Below are 21,619 nucleotides of genomic sequence, written 5' to 3'. Positions count from 1 at the left end.
TCTGGTTAGAATCCAGGTAGTTTAATCCTCAAAGCAGTGACTCCAGCTCTGCTGCGATATAAGGACACTTGAGGTCAAAGCCTTATAATATGCAAACAAAATGTCTGAGTCATGCCCACAAACTGCCAAAATTGCTAGGTAAATCCTAAGAATTTCTCTTATTTAAAAAAATTAAAGTTTTTTTAAATGTAAATATTTTCTTTATACAAAAAATAAATAAAAGAACTAGATTGTCTTCCAAAAATGTAAAAAGAACATCTGATGGCTAAAAATTTCAGTTTTTTCAGTGTTCAAGTGGCCTGCTCATAAGAAGCTCTATAATTGCATTGCCTGGAGACACTATTTACAGGCCTTAAAAGTCTGCAATTAGCAGGTTGAATAGCATTGTAGACAAGTCCTCGCCAAGGTAGCATGGATTACCGAGATGCAATATTCCTTTTTAGAAAGAACAATACGTCTTTATAAAGCCATCAAAACCACTTCAGACTGCAGAGTAAATAACATTTAAAAAAAATTAAGATGGAAAACCATAACTCTATTATAAACTCTCAAATCCCAGAAGGAAAAACATAAGAGACACTAGGAGCCTTCCAATGTTAAGCATTTCAATATTTAACTGTAGTTTTAAAATATATTTTCCTTTAGTAAGTAAATGTAAAATTAAATAATAAATTATATTTGACACTACTTGCCTTTAGTATCACATAATCACTGGGATGTATAGAAAATTCTCACTCAAAAACATAAGATTGTCCCAACCGGTAAAACAAAGACTCATAACAAGTTGGATAATAACAATTTACTCTTATCTTCTTTCAAGTCTACTTCTTCTAATTTTCATAAAACAGATATCATCATCATTGTTATGGTGTGAATCCGACTGCAGGGAAAAGTTCTGGCTATACATCAGAATTATTAAAGTTCTTATTAAAAATCAGATTCCTGGGCCCAAACCCCAGAGAGCCCAGTCAGCTAAGTGTGAAATGAAGCCCAGGGTCTGTTTTTAACAGCCTGCCCACCCGCCCTGTGAAATCCATGTGTCTGACGCAGTTGGTCTGGGTCCCCGTGTCTGGGCACAGCCTCAATCACAGGCTATTAAAAACACTCAAGTACTTCTTTTTCTTTTTCCACTTTTCTGCCTGATCACTCTGCCTTACAAGTTTTCCCACTTAGCTTTTCATTACCTAGAAGAATGTAATGTTGTCTCTAAACTTGGACATGTTTCTGTGTAGTCTCTCCTCTGAGTCTTTTAATAAAAGGATTATTCTAGAAACTGAGAAAAGCTCCACTCTCCAGAGGGCTTGTTTATCCTAATTAGCACATGTGATTCTAAACAAGTTCTCTGTAATGACAAAATAGTGTTGTCCTCCATCTAACAATGACTCATTTTAATCATTTTTGGTTTGGAACTTTCTCAAGAGATTTTTTAAAAGTATAACTAGATTATATCCACAACTTTTCCGAAAGCCTATATACCCTCAAATAAAATCGATAGGGAAGAAGAATGACTACCTTCTATGGAATGTAAGCAGTACATGCTAAGTGAATTCAAGACCAAGCGCAAGCCACTTCCTGCATAAAGCCATCCTGGATCCTAGCCCTCCGCTACCCTATGCTCTGCCCACTTCTGAATGCAGCATCTCCCTCCAGAACTCTCCGAGCTTTACTTAGTGCTTCTCTGATGGCAGCTGTCCAATTCTGTCTTATATCCCAATTTCATGCCTACCTCCACTACCAAAGCTTGACTTTCTCAAAGATATGGACAATGCCTTACGGCGTGGGCCCCATGAATAAGAAAATCATTGGTTATGTAGCCTCCTTTCCCCTCTACATTCATACATACTTTAGGGTGCACAGAGCTCTCTCACATCCACCTTAAGTTTTTTCTTCTTTCTCCACAGACCCACAGAGATTCTATGACTTTCCACGGCTCTTTTCTCTATCTCAGCTACTTCCAACTTGCTTGTTCAAAATTATACTGTTTCAGTATAGCAATTTCTCTCAATTGACTTCAATAAGGGTACACACTGTCAACCGCCATAACTCAAGGCCATCCTCCTTCTAAGCATTTTCTGTGGGTTAGCACTTTGATCCAGAGCTTGTGAGCTGGCCTGGAGAGAGGCTCACGTACCTCATCCTGCAGTAGAGTCTTACTGTACTCCAGGTGGTGCCTCTCCAAAATGGAAGATCCATGAAGCCTTGCTAATGGAGATGTGGATCTAAGAGGAAAAGGATTTGCCATAATTTTAGCTGTTTAAAGATTACACATAAGTCCATACAATATAGAATCTTTACTATCTGAGGATTTTTCTCATTTATTCCCTCTCCTCCCTCTCCCCTAATGCCTGTGAAATGGTCAAAAGTAACATATTGGAAAAGATTTTTTAGGTTTAGAAGATGAGAATATGCTCTTTAAAAAAAAATCCTTAAAAAAGTCCCTAATTTGTTGAATGCATAAAATGATTGAATTCTTTAAACTAGGAAGTTTGCTTCATGCCCTGCATCTAAAGTCTTTAAGTTCCCTGGAGCTTATGGTGGGGGGACTATGACTCACAGACCATGTAGCAAACCTGTTGAAGCCCTATGTTTCTTTGCATAGAAAGCGTTTATTAAGAATTTCCGTGGGCCGGCCCCGTGGCTTGGCGGTTAAGTGCACGCGCTCCGCTGCTGGTGGCCCGGGTTCGGATCCCGGGCGCGCACCGAGGCACCACTTCTCCGGCCGTGCTGAGGCCACGTCCCACATACAGCAACTAAAAGGATGTGCAGCTATGACATACAACTATCTACGGGGGCTTTGGGGGAAAAATAAATAAATAAAATGATAAAAAAAAAAAAAAATTTCCAGAAACCAAAATGAAAATGATGATAAAGTAACATTGCTTTCCTCCTCCAAGACAGGAACAGAAATTTAAACTTAAATTTTCCATTTGTTAAACATTAGGTCACAGCTTTATGAAAGTGGGGACCTCAGTCTTTGGCACCCTTTCTTCAGTTCTTCCTGTCTGAGGAAGGGGAAACAACATTGAAAATAAGGTGAAAAGAAGAAAAGATGGAGAGAGGATGAGGCCGAAGGTCTACATAGATGATGTGAAGACTTTGTTATGGAAATATGGAATAAATAATTTTAAGGAAGGAAGAAATCAGAAATATGGGTGGCAGCCTTAGCAGAGAAGTTTCCTTTTATTTCTTTACTTTAAGGAGGGGAGGAACATTGTCAGAAATATCGAGTTCACAGGGCGAGTGGGCAGGCTGGGGAGATCCTGGGCTTCATTTCACACTTACTGACTGGCCTTTCTGGGGTTCAGGCCCAGGAATCTGCATTTTTAATAAGAACTTTAAGGAGGGGAGGAGTCATGAACAGGTCACTAAAAGGTCTGGTAAACCAAATACTCCAGTTAGGGAACAATTAGACTATGTTTGATCAATATTATAATTGATCATAATTTTAACACATATTCAAATATCAACTCTGTGTCAGCACTGGAGATTTTTAAAAAATGAATAAAGCTAAATCCAGTTTTGTCCTGATGCACAATTTTATAGATTTTAAATGAATATTGATGGAAATCATGACTATCTAATTTTCAGATGATAAAAAACTGAAAAAAATAATGAATCCATTGACTAACAGAGTGTGATTTAAAAGGCTATTTCTGTTAAGAGTGGAATAAAGAATCAAATTAAGAAGATGAAATTTAATTAGGATTAAATATAAAGTACTTCAGATCATGTCTGCATTATTGTGTCACACCCAAGACCTGCATTTAGGAATGACATAAAAACACTAGAGTGGGTACAGAGAAGAATAACAAACAAAATTATATGTATGGAAATTGTTATATAAGAAATAGTTAAAACAAGTTGGTGTGTTCAACCAGGAAAAGGGCAGGGGGTAATGATAATTCTCTTTAATATATGAAGGAATAGCCTATGGATGAAAAATTATACGCATCCTGGCAGCTCCAAAGACCTGAACTAGGACAAACAGAAGTTATAGGGAGACCAATTTCTGTTCAATAGCTTGAAGAACATGCAACCATTAGAATTATCTAAAAATAGAATGGCCTGCCTTGTGAGCAAGTGGATTCTCCACTATGGAAGATAATCGAATAGACTAGAGGACACAGGAGGGAATACGGTAGAGGAGAGGATTACACTGGATGGGGAGATGAGATAAATTCTACAGTTCCTCAGATTTTTTTCTGATAATTGCATTTCTTCAGAGACAAGATGGAGGAGAGTAAAGGAGACTGAAAGACAGGAGAACTGAAAAACTAAATGAGAAAAAGGGGATGAAAGGAACAAAGAGATCTATAAACCTGTAAAAGAATGAAGCCATCACTACATGTTCCTGCTGTGCAGTTTACAGACAGAAATGGTGGTAGAAGGTCAGTATGCCCATCACTGATGAATGGAGGGACCCACACAGGCTCCAAATGCCAGGCCAAAGCAGAAGTCTGGGATGTGGCTGCATCAAACCTGGAGGTGAGATGCCACATCCAACTCGGCTACTTCTTTTAGTCTAAGGCAAGGTGGACTTCACGTTTTTGAGCTTGTTTCTCCATCAGTAAAAGCAAGGGATAATAGTTCCTCCCATGTGGGAGTGCTGTGAGGATTAAATGAAGTGATGGGTACCAAGTTCTTAGCCTGGTCTTTAGCACACAATAGATGCTCAATAAATGTTAGTTCCTTTGGAACTGAATTGGCTAATGCACTACTGATTAGGAGGGAGGAAGAGAACTCAACGACTGTCAGGAGACTTGTGTTCAAGAGTGCGGAATGGCCAGCATGGGCTGGAACCTCCCAAGACAAAGACGTCCCTTGCCCAAAGCCAGAGTGGAGATCCTCTTCAAGACAAAGCCTGGCAGATAGAGTTGCTGAAGGTGAGAATCCACTGCTCACAAAGCTCTTTTCATTCATTGAATAAATTTTTCTTGAGCACCTACTACGTAGTATCACGTATATGATTTCATTTGATTCTCACAACAGTCTTTCAGAGGCTGATATTGTAGCCAATTTACAGTCAAGAAACTGAATCTCAAATAGACTAAGTGATTTTCCCAAGATCCCTCAACCGGGAAGTAGTTGGACCCCACAAACCCAGACTCTAGAAGCTCAATCTCTCTAAAACACCTCACTACCTCCAGAGAGGGGTAGGTTGTGTGACAGAGATGAGGATAGAGTGTGGCTAAGGCAGACAGAGCATCTTAAAAACCATTATCAGGCAGCTAGGCTGGCCATGGGCATTGCTGATGAATTTTGAAGACCGCCAATGACATAATAACAGTAATGATAATAATGCCTAATATTTGTTAACTGCCAAGAGCCTACCATGAGCAGAGTGCCTTATATGCATGACCTCATTTAATCTATACAATGGCCTTGCCTGTTAGATACCATTACTATAATTCTTATTTTCCAGATGAGGAAATCGAAGCTTAGATAGTTTAAATAACTTGTGAACCCAGCAAACTCAAATCTGTCTGAGCTGAGAGCCTGCACCCTTATTACTGCCCTTTCTTGGGACAAGAGAGGAAGATGGCAGCGATATTAAGAGGCAGGGCCGGCTCAAGGAGCGTTTCACAGAAGCAAAAGGACCAGGGGCATGAGAGGTGGTGAGCCCAGGAAGAAATGTTCTCTAGCTTGAGCTAGGTGGCGTTCCCCAGGTATGTACAAGTGTCAGCCTAAGATCAATGCACTTTAGTGCACGAAGTCAATACTCTGATTAAACAAAGTTGAAAACAGGAGTGAAAGCATTCACCAATAAGGCAGGGGCACATTTGGAGACGGAAACAGAAGGGAAAGGGGAGGCAAGCAGCCAGAGAGAAAGGGAGAACATTATGAGGGCTGAAGCTCAGAAGGCACAGAACACCGCCCTGTGATTCCTCAACATGACTAAGAGGAACCGATTGGGCTAAGGAACAGGGAAAAATTTTCTTCACCCCCCCAGGCGCTTTCAAACATCACCAGTACATGTCACTGTTGCTGCATGTGTTGACTTACTTCATCTGATACAAATTATTGGTGCCTCTGTGGTCAATGTCATGGCAGAAAGCAGCAGCGAGCATGGCGAAGGCTTCAAGATCCGTGTAGTACTTCTTTAGTCTTCCTGTCTAAAAATACATACGTATATTTACTTGGATTAACACACCTCCGCAACACGTGCAGAGAGGCCTGCCTGCAATGGAGAAGGGGACCTGCTGTGTGTTCAGAGCAAGTTGGATTTATTTCTTGCGGATATTGTAGCTCATTCGGGCGATTACAAAACCCAGCAGGTAACTGAGTTTTCCTCTAAGGAGGTAAGTATTCGAATGTCAGAGTGACAGTCCAGCCAGGTGCTGGGTACCCGTGTCCCCTGGCATTTTCTACAGGGGAGTTTGGGGTGTATGGATTGTGGCCATGAATTCCAAAATTACTATCCAAAATGATGGACCGGATCTATCTCTCACCAGGCTCAAGAGGGGCCTGCGCAGGTTTACGGTGAGCGACAGCGCTCTGTACCCACCATCAGCAGGGTAAACATGGTCTGCCCCACATTGAAGCCGTGCCGCCAGTTGTGGTAAGTGACGGACCGGTACCCTTTCCTCACGGTGTACATCCACCTGGTCAGGACCTGTCCCCAGAAGAAGACAACACCCGTCAGACTTTGGAATAGAATTCTAAAGGTCAGAAGGTCTGTGACAATCTTATCTGAAAAGATAGGTTGTCTTGTTTACAGGGTTTAAGCTGATATATTTACAAAGTTAATAATAATGTAATATCCAAACTGAGGTTAAATCTTTTGAGCCACAGGAACCACGAGTGAAGTCAGCAACAGGATCTCACAGTATTTTAAATTAGATACCATCTGACCTCTACGGGTACTTTGAATTTCTCCACCACATTTATTTCAAAAAACAGTCGCAGTCCACACTTAATCAGCCCGTGCTCAGTAATGGGGAAGTCGCTGAAGCGGAATTCATACAGGTCGACTGCTTGTGGGTCCGGCAAGTCCTCTTTCTGTTGAAACAAGGATGAACTTTTTCAGATTACATGCATCTTTTTTCCCTTTAGTGGCACATATCCAGCACTGGGCGTAAAACAAAATGACAATGAAAGGATACCACGCGCACTTCACTGAGCCTCCAAGTGCCTGGCACTGGCTTCTGCAGTTTACATGTATTATCCTCACAACAAACCTGCACAGTTATCCCGTTTCCAGATGGTGAAACTGAGACTCAGCTATATTACAAAACTTTCTAAGTGACGGAATTCAATTCCAAATCCAACTCCAATGGCTATTTTCTTTCTTTGATGCAAAATAAAATGTTTAGTTGCAGCAGCCTTACCCATTTTCAATACTCAACTTCTCTATTTTCCTATTTGAGAAATATTCCCTCAACAGTAAATAATGGCTTAATTCAATCTATCATATTTTCTTTACATGCTCAGTGGCGCTTTCCCACTAGACTGTGAGCTGACAAGGGTGGGATCGCGTCTGTCTTGTTTGCTGGGGTATCCTCCCTGCAGGGCCTGGCCCGTGGAGGTGCTAGGTAAACTTTGTTGGATGAATGAATGAACGAATGAATGAAGTGTATTGGTACAATTGCAGACATCTCATTTAACCCACAGCTTGTTAGGATATAGGACTAGGTGAAAAAACAGTGAACTAGGCACGTGAGTATTGACATGGCTTAGGTAATAAAAATATGGATCTTGCCCTTAAGGAACTGAAATTATTGAAATGGTTATACATACAATACAGACCAGTGAAAGTGAGAGCTGAGAATACTCACAGAGCATGGTGTAAGTGCCCATGACTGTGGGGGAAGTTGAAGGCAGGCTGGGGGGAATTAAAGGAGGAGAGCTTCTGGAAGGGGGTGCATTCAGCTGATTTGGTAGGAGGCAGGGAGGAGAGAAGAGTAGATCCAGTGGGAGGAGAGAAAGCTCCCGGATGCAGGCGTTAGCAAGGACTAGACATCTGGACTATTGACCAGATGAGCAATTCAGTTCAATAGGGATTTACTGAGCCCATTGTGTGTGCTCACCCATGTGCTGCGGTCACTTCCCTCAGTAAGTTTAAAGTTTCCCAGGGGACGGCTCACACTCTATTTATACAAATTTCAACACCAAATGGTATATGGCCATTTTAAGTAAAATTATAGTTTCTGGTCCCCTATCCCCTGAGTCCTGGCTGGCCCCATCACACCCTTGCCCTCCTCTCCACTCCTTGGGGCTCTCTTCTCACCAATGCCACTCTCAGACCGTCACTTTAGGCAGAGATTTTTTTCCTGCAAAGCAATGGCTGGGAGTCAGGAGACTAGTGTTCAGTTCCGGGTTTGGATTAGCTACATATCCCAGACTGAACAAGCCTCAGTATTCTCATCTGTGAAATGGGAATAATAGTAATAACATTTTTGTCTTTATTGTTTTAGTTAAAAAGCAATTCCCATTTTACTTGTATGTCTCGAAAATTAGAGGGGATTCAACTCATGGCCCATAGTAACACTTCACAAAACTCCTTTCTCCATTTCTCATAGGACCCTCCTATGCCCTTTGCTACTCCTTCTTATCACTTTCTTTTTCTCTCCAAATCCTCCCAGATTTCTTGCCCATATAGGCTCTTCTTTTTCACTTATTCATTTTATTTATTGATTCAACAAACATTTATTGATTCCCATCTGTGTTCTAATCATTATGGGTAAAGCAATGAATAAAGCAGACATTGTCACTGCCCCTGAAACGTACATTTTCATGGGGAGAGACAGACAATAAGCACATCTTTTAAAAATCAAAGTAAGAGAAGAGAGTTATGAGGTGCAAGGGGGTGCCACATGGCCTCTCGTCTCTGCCCTATGGTTCTCAGAGTGTGATGCAAAGATAAAATGTGAAAGTGCTTTTTAATGCATCACAGGGTCAGTCACACTAAAGTGTAAATGTGCATTTTAGCAGGAAACAAAGTAAGGAGTTCTCAGAATTATGATTCCCAGGCCCCATCTGCAGTTACAGGAGAACCAATAAAATAATACTTTAATACTAAAATCACAGGTTTTGAAGAACAGCTGTTTTTCAGTCTGTGATACAGAGAGGTTGAGAAAAATAAAGGCGTTTGATTGATCTGGTAGGTCGGGACTCTGGTGCCCAAGGCTGATTTTTCTCCTCTTTGCAGGAATCACACGACTGGGGTGTAATGGGTGGAGTAGGGAGCTGCTGCCATCCCCCTTGGCCATCAAGTGGCCCCACTGGCCTCCTGCCTCAAGGCTGGCTTGCTCCATCTGCTCCCAGAAGGATCCCCCTGAACATCTGATCAGGTCACTTCCCGGGTCCTAGCGTGCCACGCTGTCTTGGTCTTGTCCCGCCTCCCTGCCAGGCCTCACAGGCTGCTCCTCTCCTCTGCTCACCGGGGCTCTGGCCACACCCAGCCGTCATCAGTTTCCTGAGACAACGTGCGACCTTGTGTCTCCAGGCCCCAATCTGTACTGTCTTGCTTCCCTTCTCATCTCCAGGCATCTCCAAGCCCCCATCATCAACCTGCCCAGTCGACTCCTTTTTTCCCTTCAAGTCTCAGGGCCACGGCTATCATCTCGTATTCTATCAGGCCCTTGGCCTCCCCTGGGCACTTAGTGGTCATGCTCTGTGAGCTCGTCCTTGCAGGGCAGTGTCATGGCTTATATTTTTGTCTCCCTAATAAACTGGGGCTTCTTGAACCACATAAGAACTAGACCATACTATCTTTTGCCCTCAGGACCTAGGCTTCCTTGTATTATAATACATCTCAATAATTACCTAATGAATGAAAAAAAATGAATAAAGGATGAGTGAGTGAGGTACTTCTCTGGGAAGTCCTCTCCAGATCGTCTATCTATGAGTGACCTAAATGTCCTGGATAGCAGGAGAAAGGTAGGAGGAGGACTTGCCTCACTTCCTCTGCCTGGGTCTGTGCACTGCTACCTCGGTCCTTCCCAGTGACATGCGCCTGCTGTTTCACCTAGAAAAGAGGACGGGCCTCCTCTGAACCTAGACTTAAAGTGCACACCTGGAGAAAGAATCCTGGTAAATGGAGATGCATAAATAATTATGTAGCTGGGAAATTATGCCAAGATAATTTTGGAGAACACTTCTGAAATATTTATTTGTCTCTTGCAGCAATTATTGGGGATGAGCCTAGAGCAGATTTTACATTCAAAATAGGCTATCTTTTAGCAAAGCTACTGGTTCTTTGTCCATTTTATTGCTTTTCCAGCATAAAGTCCTTTCTCCTCTAAATAGAGAACTAGAGAATTTCCTAAGTGTCATGGATGTCAATTAAAGTTTTGTTTTACAAGAAGATGCATGTAAAACATGCAGAAGAAGCATTGTCTTCCAGGCCAAGTGTGAGAGGAAAGTGCTCAGAGGTGAAGCCAAGGAGAGTAGGAGAAGGCAGAAGAGACTGAGGTGACATGAAAATATGCACAGTGGGAATGGGACCCTCAAGAAGGCGTCAAAGGCCAATGGCTCTGTGGTAGCAGAACCAAGGGATAGGATGGGAGGACAGAGTTCATAAAAGATGGGAAGAGGGAAGGTGAGATATTCGGTGTATCTTAGCTTAGAAAGACTTACATCACAGATTGGAAAGGGGCGGTGGAAAACAGGATGAGATAGTTAGTGAGGGAAATAAATGTGATATTATTTCAATTTCAAGCAGATGGAATTCAAGCCTCTGAAATTCAAGGTCTAGGGGCCTTGGTAAATATCCCAGGCTTTCAGTTGGAATTCCAGAAGGGCCACACTCTAGAAATAAGGGCTCTATCCTAGTAGCAAGGGCCAAACTGAAATAGACCTCCCTAACAAAATCTAAAGCCATCTCCATTCACCTGTCAGAATAAAGTCAAACTCTCTTTGCAGAGAGATAATATCACCCAGAGCCCCTCCAGGTTTTTATCCACAATGTCTGGTTCTCAATGAAAAAAAATATGAACTATGTTTTAAAATGATTAAATGACTGAAACCCAAGAGTAAAAATAGACAGTAGAAGCAGACCTATAGGTGATTCAGGTATTGAGATCGAGAACTTAAAATAATTATGGTCAATAAATTCAGGAAAATAGAGGGGAAGATAGATAAAATGATGAAAAGTTTTAACGTAGAGTTTGAATCTTTAAAAAAATGAATTGTACATTCTAGAACTAAAAAAGATAATCTCTGAAATTAAGAAATCTATTGGATGGGATTAACAGTAAACTGTAGAAAACGGGTTTGTGTGAGTTTAACACTAGACACAACAAAATATAGAATTAATGAACTGGAAAAGAAGTTAATTTCAACCAGAAATAGTAGGGGTGGCCTAATAACAATAGGAAAAAGCTGAAGTCCTCCAGGCTCCCAGAGAGAAGCTAGAGATGGCAGATGATAATTGTGACTTCTAGAAGGGTCTATGTTCTACTGTAATCCTGACGTGTCTTCTGGGCTGGCCATGGTGTAATCTAGAGTTGTTAAACTAAACCAGGCCGTGCTATCTCTGGAGTCTGTGCCTGAAGTCCCTTATGCCATAGTCTAGTTTAGCCATGATTCTAAATTATCTGTGTGGACTGGACTGTAGGAGACAAAGAGGAAGAAAAGCAGGGAGCTAGAAGATGACTCTTTAGAAGAAATCCCCTTTCTTTTTAGCCTTGAAAGGTACCAGAGATGAGGAAACTCAACATTTGCTTGAAAAATGGGAAAGTATGTCCTAATATATCTTATTAAAAAGGCATTAAGGATAGAAGTAAAACACTTACCAAAATTGTGACAAGTTGTTTTTCTTCACAGTCTTCAATTACATCTATATTTAACTTCTCTTTATATTTCTAGAATGCAAAAGCAATTGAGTGAAAGTACTACAAAGAAGATTTCTATCTGATTCCTCTAATCTTAAAATCAGTTAAAATATATTTAAAATAGGCTGTAATGAGTTACATGACAAAGATACATTCTGGATACAAAAAAGACCTAAAGCACCTGATTCTGAAGAGTTTTCTCCAAGAAATAATCTCTTATAAAAAACATAATTTGGGGGAATTTCTCTATTCCTCAAAAATGTATCAGTAGCTGTCTTAAAAAAAAAAAAAGAGAGATGTGGGTTGTTTGTATGTAGGTAGGAAAGAAAGAGAAAAATGAGTAGCTTACATCTGTTTTTTCTTAGTTTATAGCAATTTCCCTTTATTCTCCCTTGACCTTCTCATCTTCAACATCACAGACTCTCAAACCAAATTCTCTTAATTCTCAAATCACCCAGCAAAGTCAAAAACAAAGAAACCACCCCAGCAAAACTATACCTATGCATACACTCTAAAGGCTAGGGAAATGAAAGGAGTAGAAATAGTGGGTGTGTGATATTTGCACTTCATTTAGTGAAAATTAGAACACTGTGAGCAAATATCTACTTGCTCTCCCATCATCCATGATGTTAGTCTTGGTCAAGTTTGGCCAGTGAGAATTTTAGTGAATATAATGTGAGTAAAGACTTAAAATGTGCTTGCACAGTTGGGTTTGCTCTCTTATACTCCTGTCATTATCATGAGAAGAACATCTATAAGGTAGCTACTGGTCCAGAAGGATGAGAGATGCATAGAGCAAACCAAACTCACAGCTTGGAGCCAAACTCAACCAAGATCAATCGAAGCCTGGTCAACCCACAAATGCACAAGTGAGAAAAGATGCTTATTGTTACATACCATTGAGATGTTATGTTTGTTATGCAAAATTATATAGAAATAGCTGACTGATACATTTCCCTTCCTGAAAATATTTTTTTTGCTTGTTAACACACTTGAATCTAGATGTCACTACTCTAGCTCCTATAGACCCAGGAGCTGTTTTTTAACAAAGTGATATTCCAACCAAGCAGCCTGGAAGTCCCATAAGGCTCTGTGTACACTGGGCCACCCAAGTCTTCCCCCTACTCCTCTTTTTTTTGTCTCCCCTTCCTTAGACCAGGACTAAACCTATTCCCATTTGTCAGATCTCTGAATAATTAGACAAATTCCAGAATCCATGGTTAGATACTACCTAATGTCCACAGGAGTGAATTACCCACTTACCAAAATAGACTTGATTTCATCAGGAGTAGCTTTGGTCTGGCTCATGAGCATTTCCTGAGCTATGTCCTTTCTGTTCTCTAGCTTATTCATTTTCTCATAGGTGTCAGTATTTAAAAGAGACCATCCAAGAAATTGTGTGAGAGTCTGAAATGGATAAAATGTAATTCAATTCTCTAAAATTAGAGGAAAATTAATTTGGAGGCAACAACCTGCATGTTTTCCTATCAATCTCCCTTCCACCATCAACAACCCAGTTCTTTGTTTTAATCTAAGAAAAATCATACTAATAATCAGCCCCAGACAATAAAATTGGCTAAGCCCTTGCTTTTCAAAGTGTACCACGCACCATGAAAACTTTAGTAGAGGAGGGAATTACAAAAATCCAGTAGAATAAAGTATGACCTGATAATCAGAGAGAGGACTGGGGATGATAACAGGAAGGAGAGGGAATAGAAGAAGGAGTGGGGAGAAAAGAGATAGAAACAGTTTTTCCCAATTTCCTAGTATCGTAAAGAATTTGGATTAAGCCAAAAGTTCATACTTTGGTAGAAAATGTTGCAGTTTAAAGAAATCAGGAAATAGAAATGATACTATAACAACATATTGACTGCAACCATGTGTGACTCATGTCTTAATTGCCCTTCCAAAATATCATTCCAGAACAACAAATAATTATGCATCTTCTATTATTTCATGAATTTCATTTACCTCCATTATTTCATAATTGCACTTACCTCAGTAATGTGTTCATCGTACTCATCAAAAGGTTTTCCATCCTTCCTGTTATAAAATGTGGCTACTCCCACAATGTCTTCTTTCTTGTTGACGATAGGCAGGGACAAGACGTTTTTAATGACCCAACCAGTTTCATCTACAGGTCCTTTCTACAAACGATAAAGACACTTAGGATTATTTTTTTAACTTTTTATTTTGAAATAATTGTAGATTCACAGGATGTTGCAAAAGAAATCTGCAGAGTGGTCCCACGTACCCTTCACCCAGTTTCCCCAATGGTAACATCTTGTAACTACAGTACACTATCCAAACCAGGAACTAGACATTAGTACAATCCACAGAGCATATTCTAATTTCATTAGATTTATATATATTTATTTGTGCATGCGTATGTGTGCTGCTATGCAAATTCATCACATGTAGATATATGCAACTTCCACTAGAATCCAGATACAGAACTAATCCATCACCACAAGGCTCCCTTGCACTTCCCCCTTATAGCCACACCCTCCACTTGGGTTATTTTTAATTTAAAGAAAGAATAATCTTTGGATGTTAGATGCACAATTCCTACGTTGTGTCAGAACATGGCTAAGACCATAAAAGTGTTCTAGTATATGCGATTAAGTGTACTAGAATGAAGTGTCTGTATTGTGACAACCCTAACCTCTTCTCTTTGTCCCTCCAGCCCTAGGGATGGGAAGCACTTACCTCTGTTACCTCAGTGTTCCCTGTTCACTTTTTCTGTCCTCCAACACCAGTTTAGCTAATTCCTTACGTGAAATTCTCTCTGTTGAAATACCTAATATGGTTTCTGTTTTCCTGACTGATCCATCCAAATAGTCTTTTGTTCTGTGATGAGGCAAGTTTAGTAAACATCTGTCAAGCCCCTATGACGTGCCAAGACCTGGGCTAGCTGCTGGGGGTACAAAGATGAATAAATCAGAGGCCCTGAGCTCAAGATGATAACAGTCTAGTGAGGGATGCAGACACAGAAGTTTAGGAGTGTTTCTCAAGGTGTGGCCCAAGGACCACGTGCAAGAGATATTTTTTTTTTTAGCTTGTTCCATAATCTCCGGGCACGTATCATAAATAAGTTCCACAGGTAATTCTGATGCCCTCTGAAGTCTGAGAACCATGGTGTGGCACCTGCACAGTTTGCAGCAAGGCAAAGGCAGCCGAGCACTTAACATACTACGTTATTCCTTCTTCAGCCTGCCCTTGGCTTATTCAGTCATCTCAGAAGCCCAGGTTAAGTCTTGCCTCTCCCATGAAGCCTTCTCTAACTTTTTTCATCCATGTGGAACTTCTCTTTTTCAGAATTCCAACAGCAGTTATAGCCTGGACCATACAATTTAGCATTTAGATATTTTCCAAATGTTTCAGAATTGTTGATTTTTGTCTCCGAGGCTATTTTCTAACCTTACCAAAGAGCTGTTCCACAAAGTGTTGAATTCCATGTAAGTGATGGGACGGTCCTGGGCATATGACACGTGCTGAATAAATAATTTCTTATTAGTTGAAGATCTTATCTTTATACTTGGAATGAAAAGCAGAGAAACCAAACCCCAATTTATGTGTCCTAATTTTCAAAGCTTTAGGGAAAAAAAGCAGTGCACAGTGGTTCTCAAAGTCTTCATCCTTGGAAAATACTGTGAAATATTTATATACTTACACCCTCACATGGACTAGGGACAAAATCAATAACAGAAAATATATTATCTGTGTGCAAAATAACTTCAGAACCGTAAGCACCTATGTATATTTTTAAAAGCTTCCAAAACAAGCTTTACTGACCTCTGACTTCCAGAACTGTAAGATAACACATTTGTGTTGTTTTAAGATACTGAGTGGTAATTTATTACAGCAGCAATAGGAAACTAATACACCATGATCCCAAGGAACATAGTTTGAGACCCACTGCCTTTGCAAGTCTGCTCTGACTGTAGTTCTCTTTGGGTCATTGGTTTTTCCATTAAACTTGTCAGGTGCAAAAGGGACTAGGGAGAATAGAGGCGAGGCATGAGCAGGTGCAGGGAGAATGGGAAGGCAGAGCAGGGTGGAGGCTTGAGGAGGGCAGCCGCCCTCTCCTGAGTCTGCTTTTTGGAATGATCCACAGGAGCGATGCCTGTGGAAAAATGGGGAGGGAGCCTGAGGAGGCCTACAGCACCATCAAGATGCAATTCTGACCCAGGACTAAGGAGAGGGGGAAAGGAGGAGTGTTGGGTGGAAGCCTCTTAGATAGCAGTGCCATTCTAGAAGAGTCTGCTGGGGATTCCTAGGGCAACATGGCTGTCAGAGGAGTCTGGCCTGCTTTAGCATCCCTGCCACACTCAGCCAGTGGCTGCGAGTGGCCCATGGGAAGCCCAGCCTCAGTGCAAATGTGACAGTGGATTTCTGAGCCCAGCAGCCATTGGATGGTTATCCTTCCCATAGTTGGAGAGCTGAGAAGACATTTTCATGGGCACCACACTGATGTTTCTTGGAAAGCTGGGAAATTCCTACGGGCTGGAGGTTAACCCCTAGCCTCCTCTCTGCCAGGGCCATCAGAGCATTTGTGTGGCTGCTCCTGTGGTAGCCACAGCATGGCACGAGAGAAAGTACAGGCCCTGAAACCTCAGAGTGCAGTCCTGGTTCTCCTGGGCCAGCGCCCTCCCCTCCCTGTTTAGACAACGACTGCTTAAGGTTTGGACACTTTAGAAAGTCCTTGTCCCCTTTTTCCCGCTTGTGCATTCTTTCCTGGCACCCAATTGCCATAATATAGGAGTCAGGGCTGGGCACAGCGTGGTCATGATTAAGCTTTGGCTGTAAGGAGGAAGGAGCTGGAGCAAAGGCACCATATGGTGTTTGTGCGTTTTCCATGTCAGTGAGCAGAGGGATGAGCAGGGAGATCAGAGGGAAACCTTCCACATAACTAAGGAAGTGTGCACAGGTTTCCCCAGGCCTGGTTTGCTTCTGATGCTGAGAAGGCGCCCCTCACCCCCAAGGAGGCTGGCTTCTCCATCCACGCATAGTTGAGGCTCTGTGTGTGTGTCTGTGAGTGAGAGCCAGGAAGACAGACACTCGCGGTCCCCACTGGGAGGGCAGTCTCTAATCCTGACCAGGACTAGGCTCTAACTGGATGTTCCTTAAACGTAGGATACAGAACAAGTGCCAGAAGGCAGAAAAGGAGAGGCTGCAGAGCCAAATGCCAGTTTATCCCCGATGGTCAGGTGGGGAGGGGGTGGCAGAGGTGACAGATGGGGAGGGGAGTGGCAGAAGGGACAGGTGGGGAAGGGGGATCTCTGGATCTTAGAGGAGGAGGGATAAGACCCAGAGCCTTGGCAGCAGGCGAGGCCCCCAAGCACCCAATAAGAAGTTTCTCTTTTCCTGATGACAGTTGGAATACACTGCAGGAAAGGGCTGCGAGAAAATCCCCCAAAGGGCTGAATTCGGGTGCCAATGATTCATGCAGAAAATATTTATTGAGGACCTATGATGTGCCAGGCATGTTTCTAGCACTAGACGACCAGGAGCGGGGGAGAATGGAGAAGGGCAGGGCCCCCTGCACGCCGGGGAGACACACCCTGTCTCCTCTCTCACTCCCCTCTTTTCCTCCTGCCTCTTCTCCCTTCACTGAAGAATCTGCTACTCAGCCACTGGCCCAGCCAGGGTGAGGGGGACATAAGCCCCGTGTGTGCCTCCTGGCCACACCGGAGCATAAGGCGGACTCTGGGGACGGGCGGTGGGGGCGACAGTGCTGTTCCCCTCCTCCCCTGCACTGAGCCGTGAGGCCTGGCAGAGGGTGAGGTTACCTGAAAAGTGAAGTATTCATCTGCAGGGGCATTCAGCATGTTACAGATCTGTAAAGCAAGAAGAGACGGAAGTCCTGAAACATCGTGTGGTACAGCCATTCAACACACAAAGCAGAACAAGAAAGAACGCATCAGGTGTGAAGGCTTCTTGACTAGCTCTCGACTGCTCGCAAGCAAATTATTCACACTGGACCTCGGCTAGGCCAAATTTGCTAACATTTCGAAGTTAGCTTCTCTTCTGCTAATTAAGTCATTGGTCGCCATTTAGCACCATCTATCTCTGCTCCTCCCTACTCTCCCAAGCTCTAAGGATTCTCCTTCCAAATTCAATGCAACTAGCTGTTTAGGCCAAGGAGAGAAGACAGCTGAGCAGAAAGGCCGTTCTGTTGGGGCAGGTGTGGCAGCTATGCTGGGAAGGCTGTATTTTCTTTTTCTTTTTTTTTTTCTGATGTGGGATCCCTGTTGGAAGAAAGTGGCTAGGGAGCAGGAGGAAACAACCTTTTAGGTATGCCAAAGTAAATATTCACTATGAGACATCACTTTAAGTACTGAATTCAGAGACTATTGCTCACATCCATAAGGACAAGAAAGCATTCCAGGTTGGGTCATTGTTAATTATCTGAACATCAGGTCATATCCACAAACGGGTCTTAATAAGAGACTATATCTTTCTTCCCACCAAAATTATATTGGATTCTTAAAATCATAGCATTTTAAAGCTGGAAGAGACATTAGTAATTAAGTTCAAGTTTTCCTTTTGTGTGTGTGTGTTTGTGAGGAAGATTAGCCCTGAGCTAACATCCAATGCCAAACCTCCTCCTTTTTGCTACAGAAGACCAGCCCTGGGCTAACATCCGTGCCCATCTTCCTCTACTTCATATGGGACGCCACCACAGCATGTTTTGATAAGCAGTGTGTCAGTGCACTCCTGGGATCCGAACCTGAGAACCCTAGGCCGCCAAAGCAGAGCGCGCTCACTTAACTGCTACACCACCAGGCCTGCCCCAAGCTTTTCCTTTTAAATTTTTTTTTTTTTTTTTTTTTTTTTATTTTTTCCCCCAAAGCCCCAGCAGATAGTTGTAGGTCATAGCTGCACATCCTTCTAGTTGCTGTATGTGGGACGCGGCCTCAGCATGGCCGAAGAAGCGGTGCGTCAGTGTGCGCCCGGGATCGAACCCCGGCCGCCAGCAGCGGAGCGCGTGCACTTAACCACCAAGCCACGGGGCCGGCCCAGCTTTTCCTTTTAAAGATGAGTAAATAGAAGCCCAAAGAGATTAAGTGATTTTGTTCAAAATCATGGAATGAAATCAGAAATGGGTTCTCCAGTGAGGGTGCTGGTGGAATCAGCTCTCCTGGTGAGGGGTTGGGGAAAGCCCTGATTTGTATCATTTGCCAATTTCTGTGGTATAAATACTCCCACCATGGGGGATTTCAAGCTTCCAAAAATGGAACAACTTGTTCTCAAAATTCCTGAAAAATCTAACAATTTAGATTTGAAGGTAGGTAAGAGCGGGCTTCTACACCCTCTGCACTAACCCCGCCAGCCCCTCAGGCCCAAGGTAAGTCCTTTCTGAGGGTGGTTGAGCCATGTCAGCTATTTTGGGGCTACTCTTGCAAAGTAAATGTGAAAATCCTTCCAAGTTTTTATTAGCATATACAGCCTATGAATTTAAGAACTTCTGTACCATTCATTAATTTTATGATCTAATTTGAATGAATACCATGAATTGATTGGCTGAGCATCCTTCAGGTGTGTTTTAAAGAGGCAAAAAGCTGTTTAGTCCTCTTTTCTCACCTTTCCATCAACAGTATGTGTTTTAGTCCACACTTTCAGGCCTCTGGAGAACATCTACAGCTGGCTCAAGGTCTTAGAGGCCAAGCTTTTAACTCAAGATCCAGAAATCCTTTCCACCCTCCCCACCTCCCTCCATCTCTCTCTTTCTCTCTCTCTTTCTTGAATTTACATGTCATCTTGATTCCAGCTTAGTTTGATCCTGTATTCAATGCCTCCAATTCAAGAAATATACCTAATTTTTGCTTTTAATGTCTAAATGTTTTCAGCTATCAGAAATCACTAAATTGAAGTCTGTTGTTTCCCCGTTCAAAGCTGGGATTTACTTAAAAAAATTTTTTTTTAGTTGAGATATAACTGACATATAACATTATATTTGTTTCAGGTGTACAACATAATGATTCGGTATTTTTAAATATTGTGAAATGATCTAGTTAACATCCATCAGGATTTACTTCTTTAATGAGAACTCTGTGTGAGAGAGTCCCCTAAGTCCAGTGAGATCCAGCTGAAGTATTTCTGGGTTTGTGAGAAAATCACCGAGGGAAAAGTTTTAAAAAGCTAAAAGGGAAAGTTTTCATGCAGTTTAGAGGAGCATCATATACTTACAAATAATTATAATTAAAGCTACAGATCATTTTTATTATCCAGAAAATAGCATTTAAAAATTCTTGAAGACCCCATCTCTTAAATAATTAGGTCAACAACCTCATTTTACAGATGAGAACGTTAAAACCCAGAGAGGTCATGGGATTTGCCCAAGGTCAAGGATTTGCCAAGGGATTTGCCAAGGTAGGACCGAATCAAGGCACCCAGGGCTCCTGAGTCACAGCCTCTTGCTGTCTTCACCAGAACCCACCACCGTGTTACAGCAGGCCCCACCAGAATGGCGTCACTCTGGCTGAGTCTGCTGAAATGTTTGATATCATCCTCTACGCCAGTGGTTCTCAGCAAGGGCTGATTTTGCCCTCCGGGGGATATTTAGCATTAAATGTCTGAGACATTTGGGGTTGTTACAAGCAGGGTGGTGCTACTGGCATCTAGCGGGTAGAGGGCAGGGATGCTGCTAAACATCCTACAATGCATAGGACAGCCCTCTACTACAGAGAATTATCTAGCCCAAAACATCAATAGTGTCAAGATTGAGAAATCCTGTCCTATACACAAAATACATATGTTTTTAGTAGGTCCTGCCTCTCATGAGTACATATTACAGGATTTTACTTTTGAGAGTGAAAGGGAGGACTATTACTAATTCACAAAGACAATAGGTATAAAGACAGGCTGTCCCAGGGAAACTGGGATGTATGTTCATCCTAATTATGGAGTTCCAGGAACTGGCTCAAGGTCAAGGGTGAAAGCGGTAAAGGGGCATGTATGTACAGTGATGGATGGAAACTAGACTTTTGATGGTGAACACAATGCACTCTATACAGAAGAGGAAATATAATGATGTACACTTGAAATTTACACAATGTTATAAACAAATGTAACCTCAATAAAATAAAAAATAATAATAATAATAAAAGAAATACCTTAAACTATTTACAACAGTTGGCCACCATCCCTACCAGCAGAAGGGATAAGAGCAGCCGTGGGGCCAAGGGCAGGAGCTGAGACGTGAAACTCAGCAGGAAAGCAAATGCAGGGAACCTGCGACAGAACCAAAACGTGGAAAAAATCCTCAATGGTTCTGGCCATCCATCCCTTGGGAAGTTGGTTATATGGCAAATTAAGCATTCAATCAGTTGGCTTTTGATGAATTACCTTCCTCCAAACTGTTTCCCTAGGAGAGAACAGGTACTGAAAAATCCGGGCATAAATTCCCTTATACTGGTTGCAGCAGCTTTGGGAGTATCAAATGTGATAAAAGCTCAAATAGAGGCCTAGTAGCTGGCCTGCCAGGAAACCAAGGATGGGGCCAATGGTCAAGCTATTTAGCTACTTAGTGAGGCTGAAAAATCGTGATATGTGTGGATTCAGTTAGGAAGGAACTGGAATGTTTGGTCATTACCACCAAGTCACTATCAAGTGAAGACTGACATTTTTTAAAAATTTCAATTATTTTGGAGCAATGTTGAAAACATGGTATTTGTTAATACACACTGCTGTTTACTCCTAAAAGGAATAAAATTGTTTTTCTCTTCTTTTTCTTTTCTTCCCTTCGGCATGTCTCTACATTAGGGAAAGGGATCATGTCACCTGATTGAGGCTACCTTGTCCTATAACCACTGAGCCCAGGGTTTAGGCCTCCTCCTTGA

The 21,619-nt window shown here is 42.1% G+C and overlaps 1 protein-coding gene across 2 annotated transcripts in view; it reads right to left on the bottom strand.

Moving 5' to 3' along the window:
- Positions 1-21,619, bottom strand: part of PDE6C (phosphodiesterase 6C) — a 51,115-nt gene that overhangs the window by 15,678 nt on the left and 13,818 nt on the right. For both annotated transcript variants that reach the window (XM_087432286.1, XM_004427848.3), the window contains exons 8-15: positions 17,567-17,614; positions 13,772-13,921; positions 13,038-13,181; positions 11,736-11,804; positions 6,853-6,999; positions 6,506-6,613; positions 6,004-6,113; positions 2,132-2,219 (exon numbers count right to left, since the gene is read on the bottom strand). In XM_087432286.1, coding sequence (XP_087288412.1) covers positions 2,132-2,219; positions 6,004-6,113; positions 6,506-6,613; positions 6,853-6,999; positions 11,736-11,804; positions 13,038-13,181; positions 13,772-13,921; positions 17,567-17,614 — 864 coding nt within the window. The remainder of the gene's footprint in view (positions 1-2,131; positions 2,220-6,003; positions 6,114-6,505; positions 6,614-6,852; positions 7,000-11,735; positions 11,805-13,037; positions 13,182-13,771; positions 13,922-17,566; positions 17,615-21,619) is intronic.

This window comes from Ceratotherium simum, chromosome 6 (genome assembly GCF_057802395.1).
Source record: "Ceratotherium simum simum isolate JZ-2026a chromosome 6, ASM5780239v1, whole genome shotgun sequence".
Lineage (NCBI taxonomy): Eukaryota > Metazoa > Chordata > Mammalia > Perissodactyla > Rhinocerotidae > Ceratotherium > Ceratotherium simum.
This window is presented reverse-complemented; position numbering and strand designations above follow the sequence as displayed.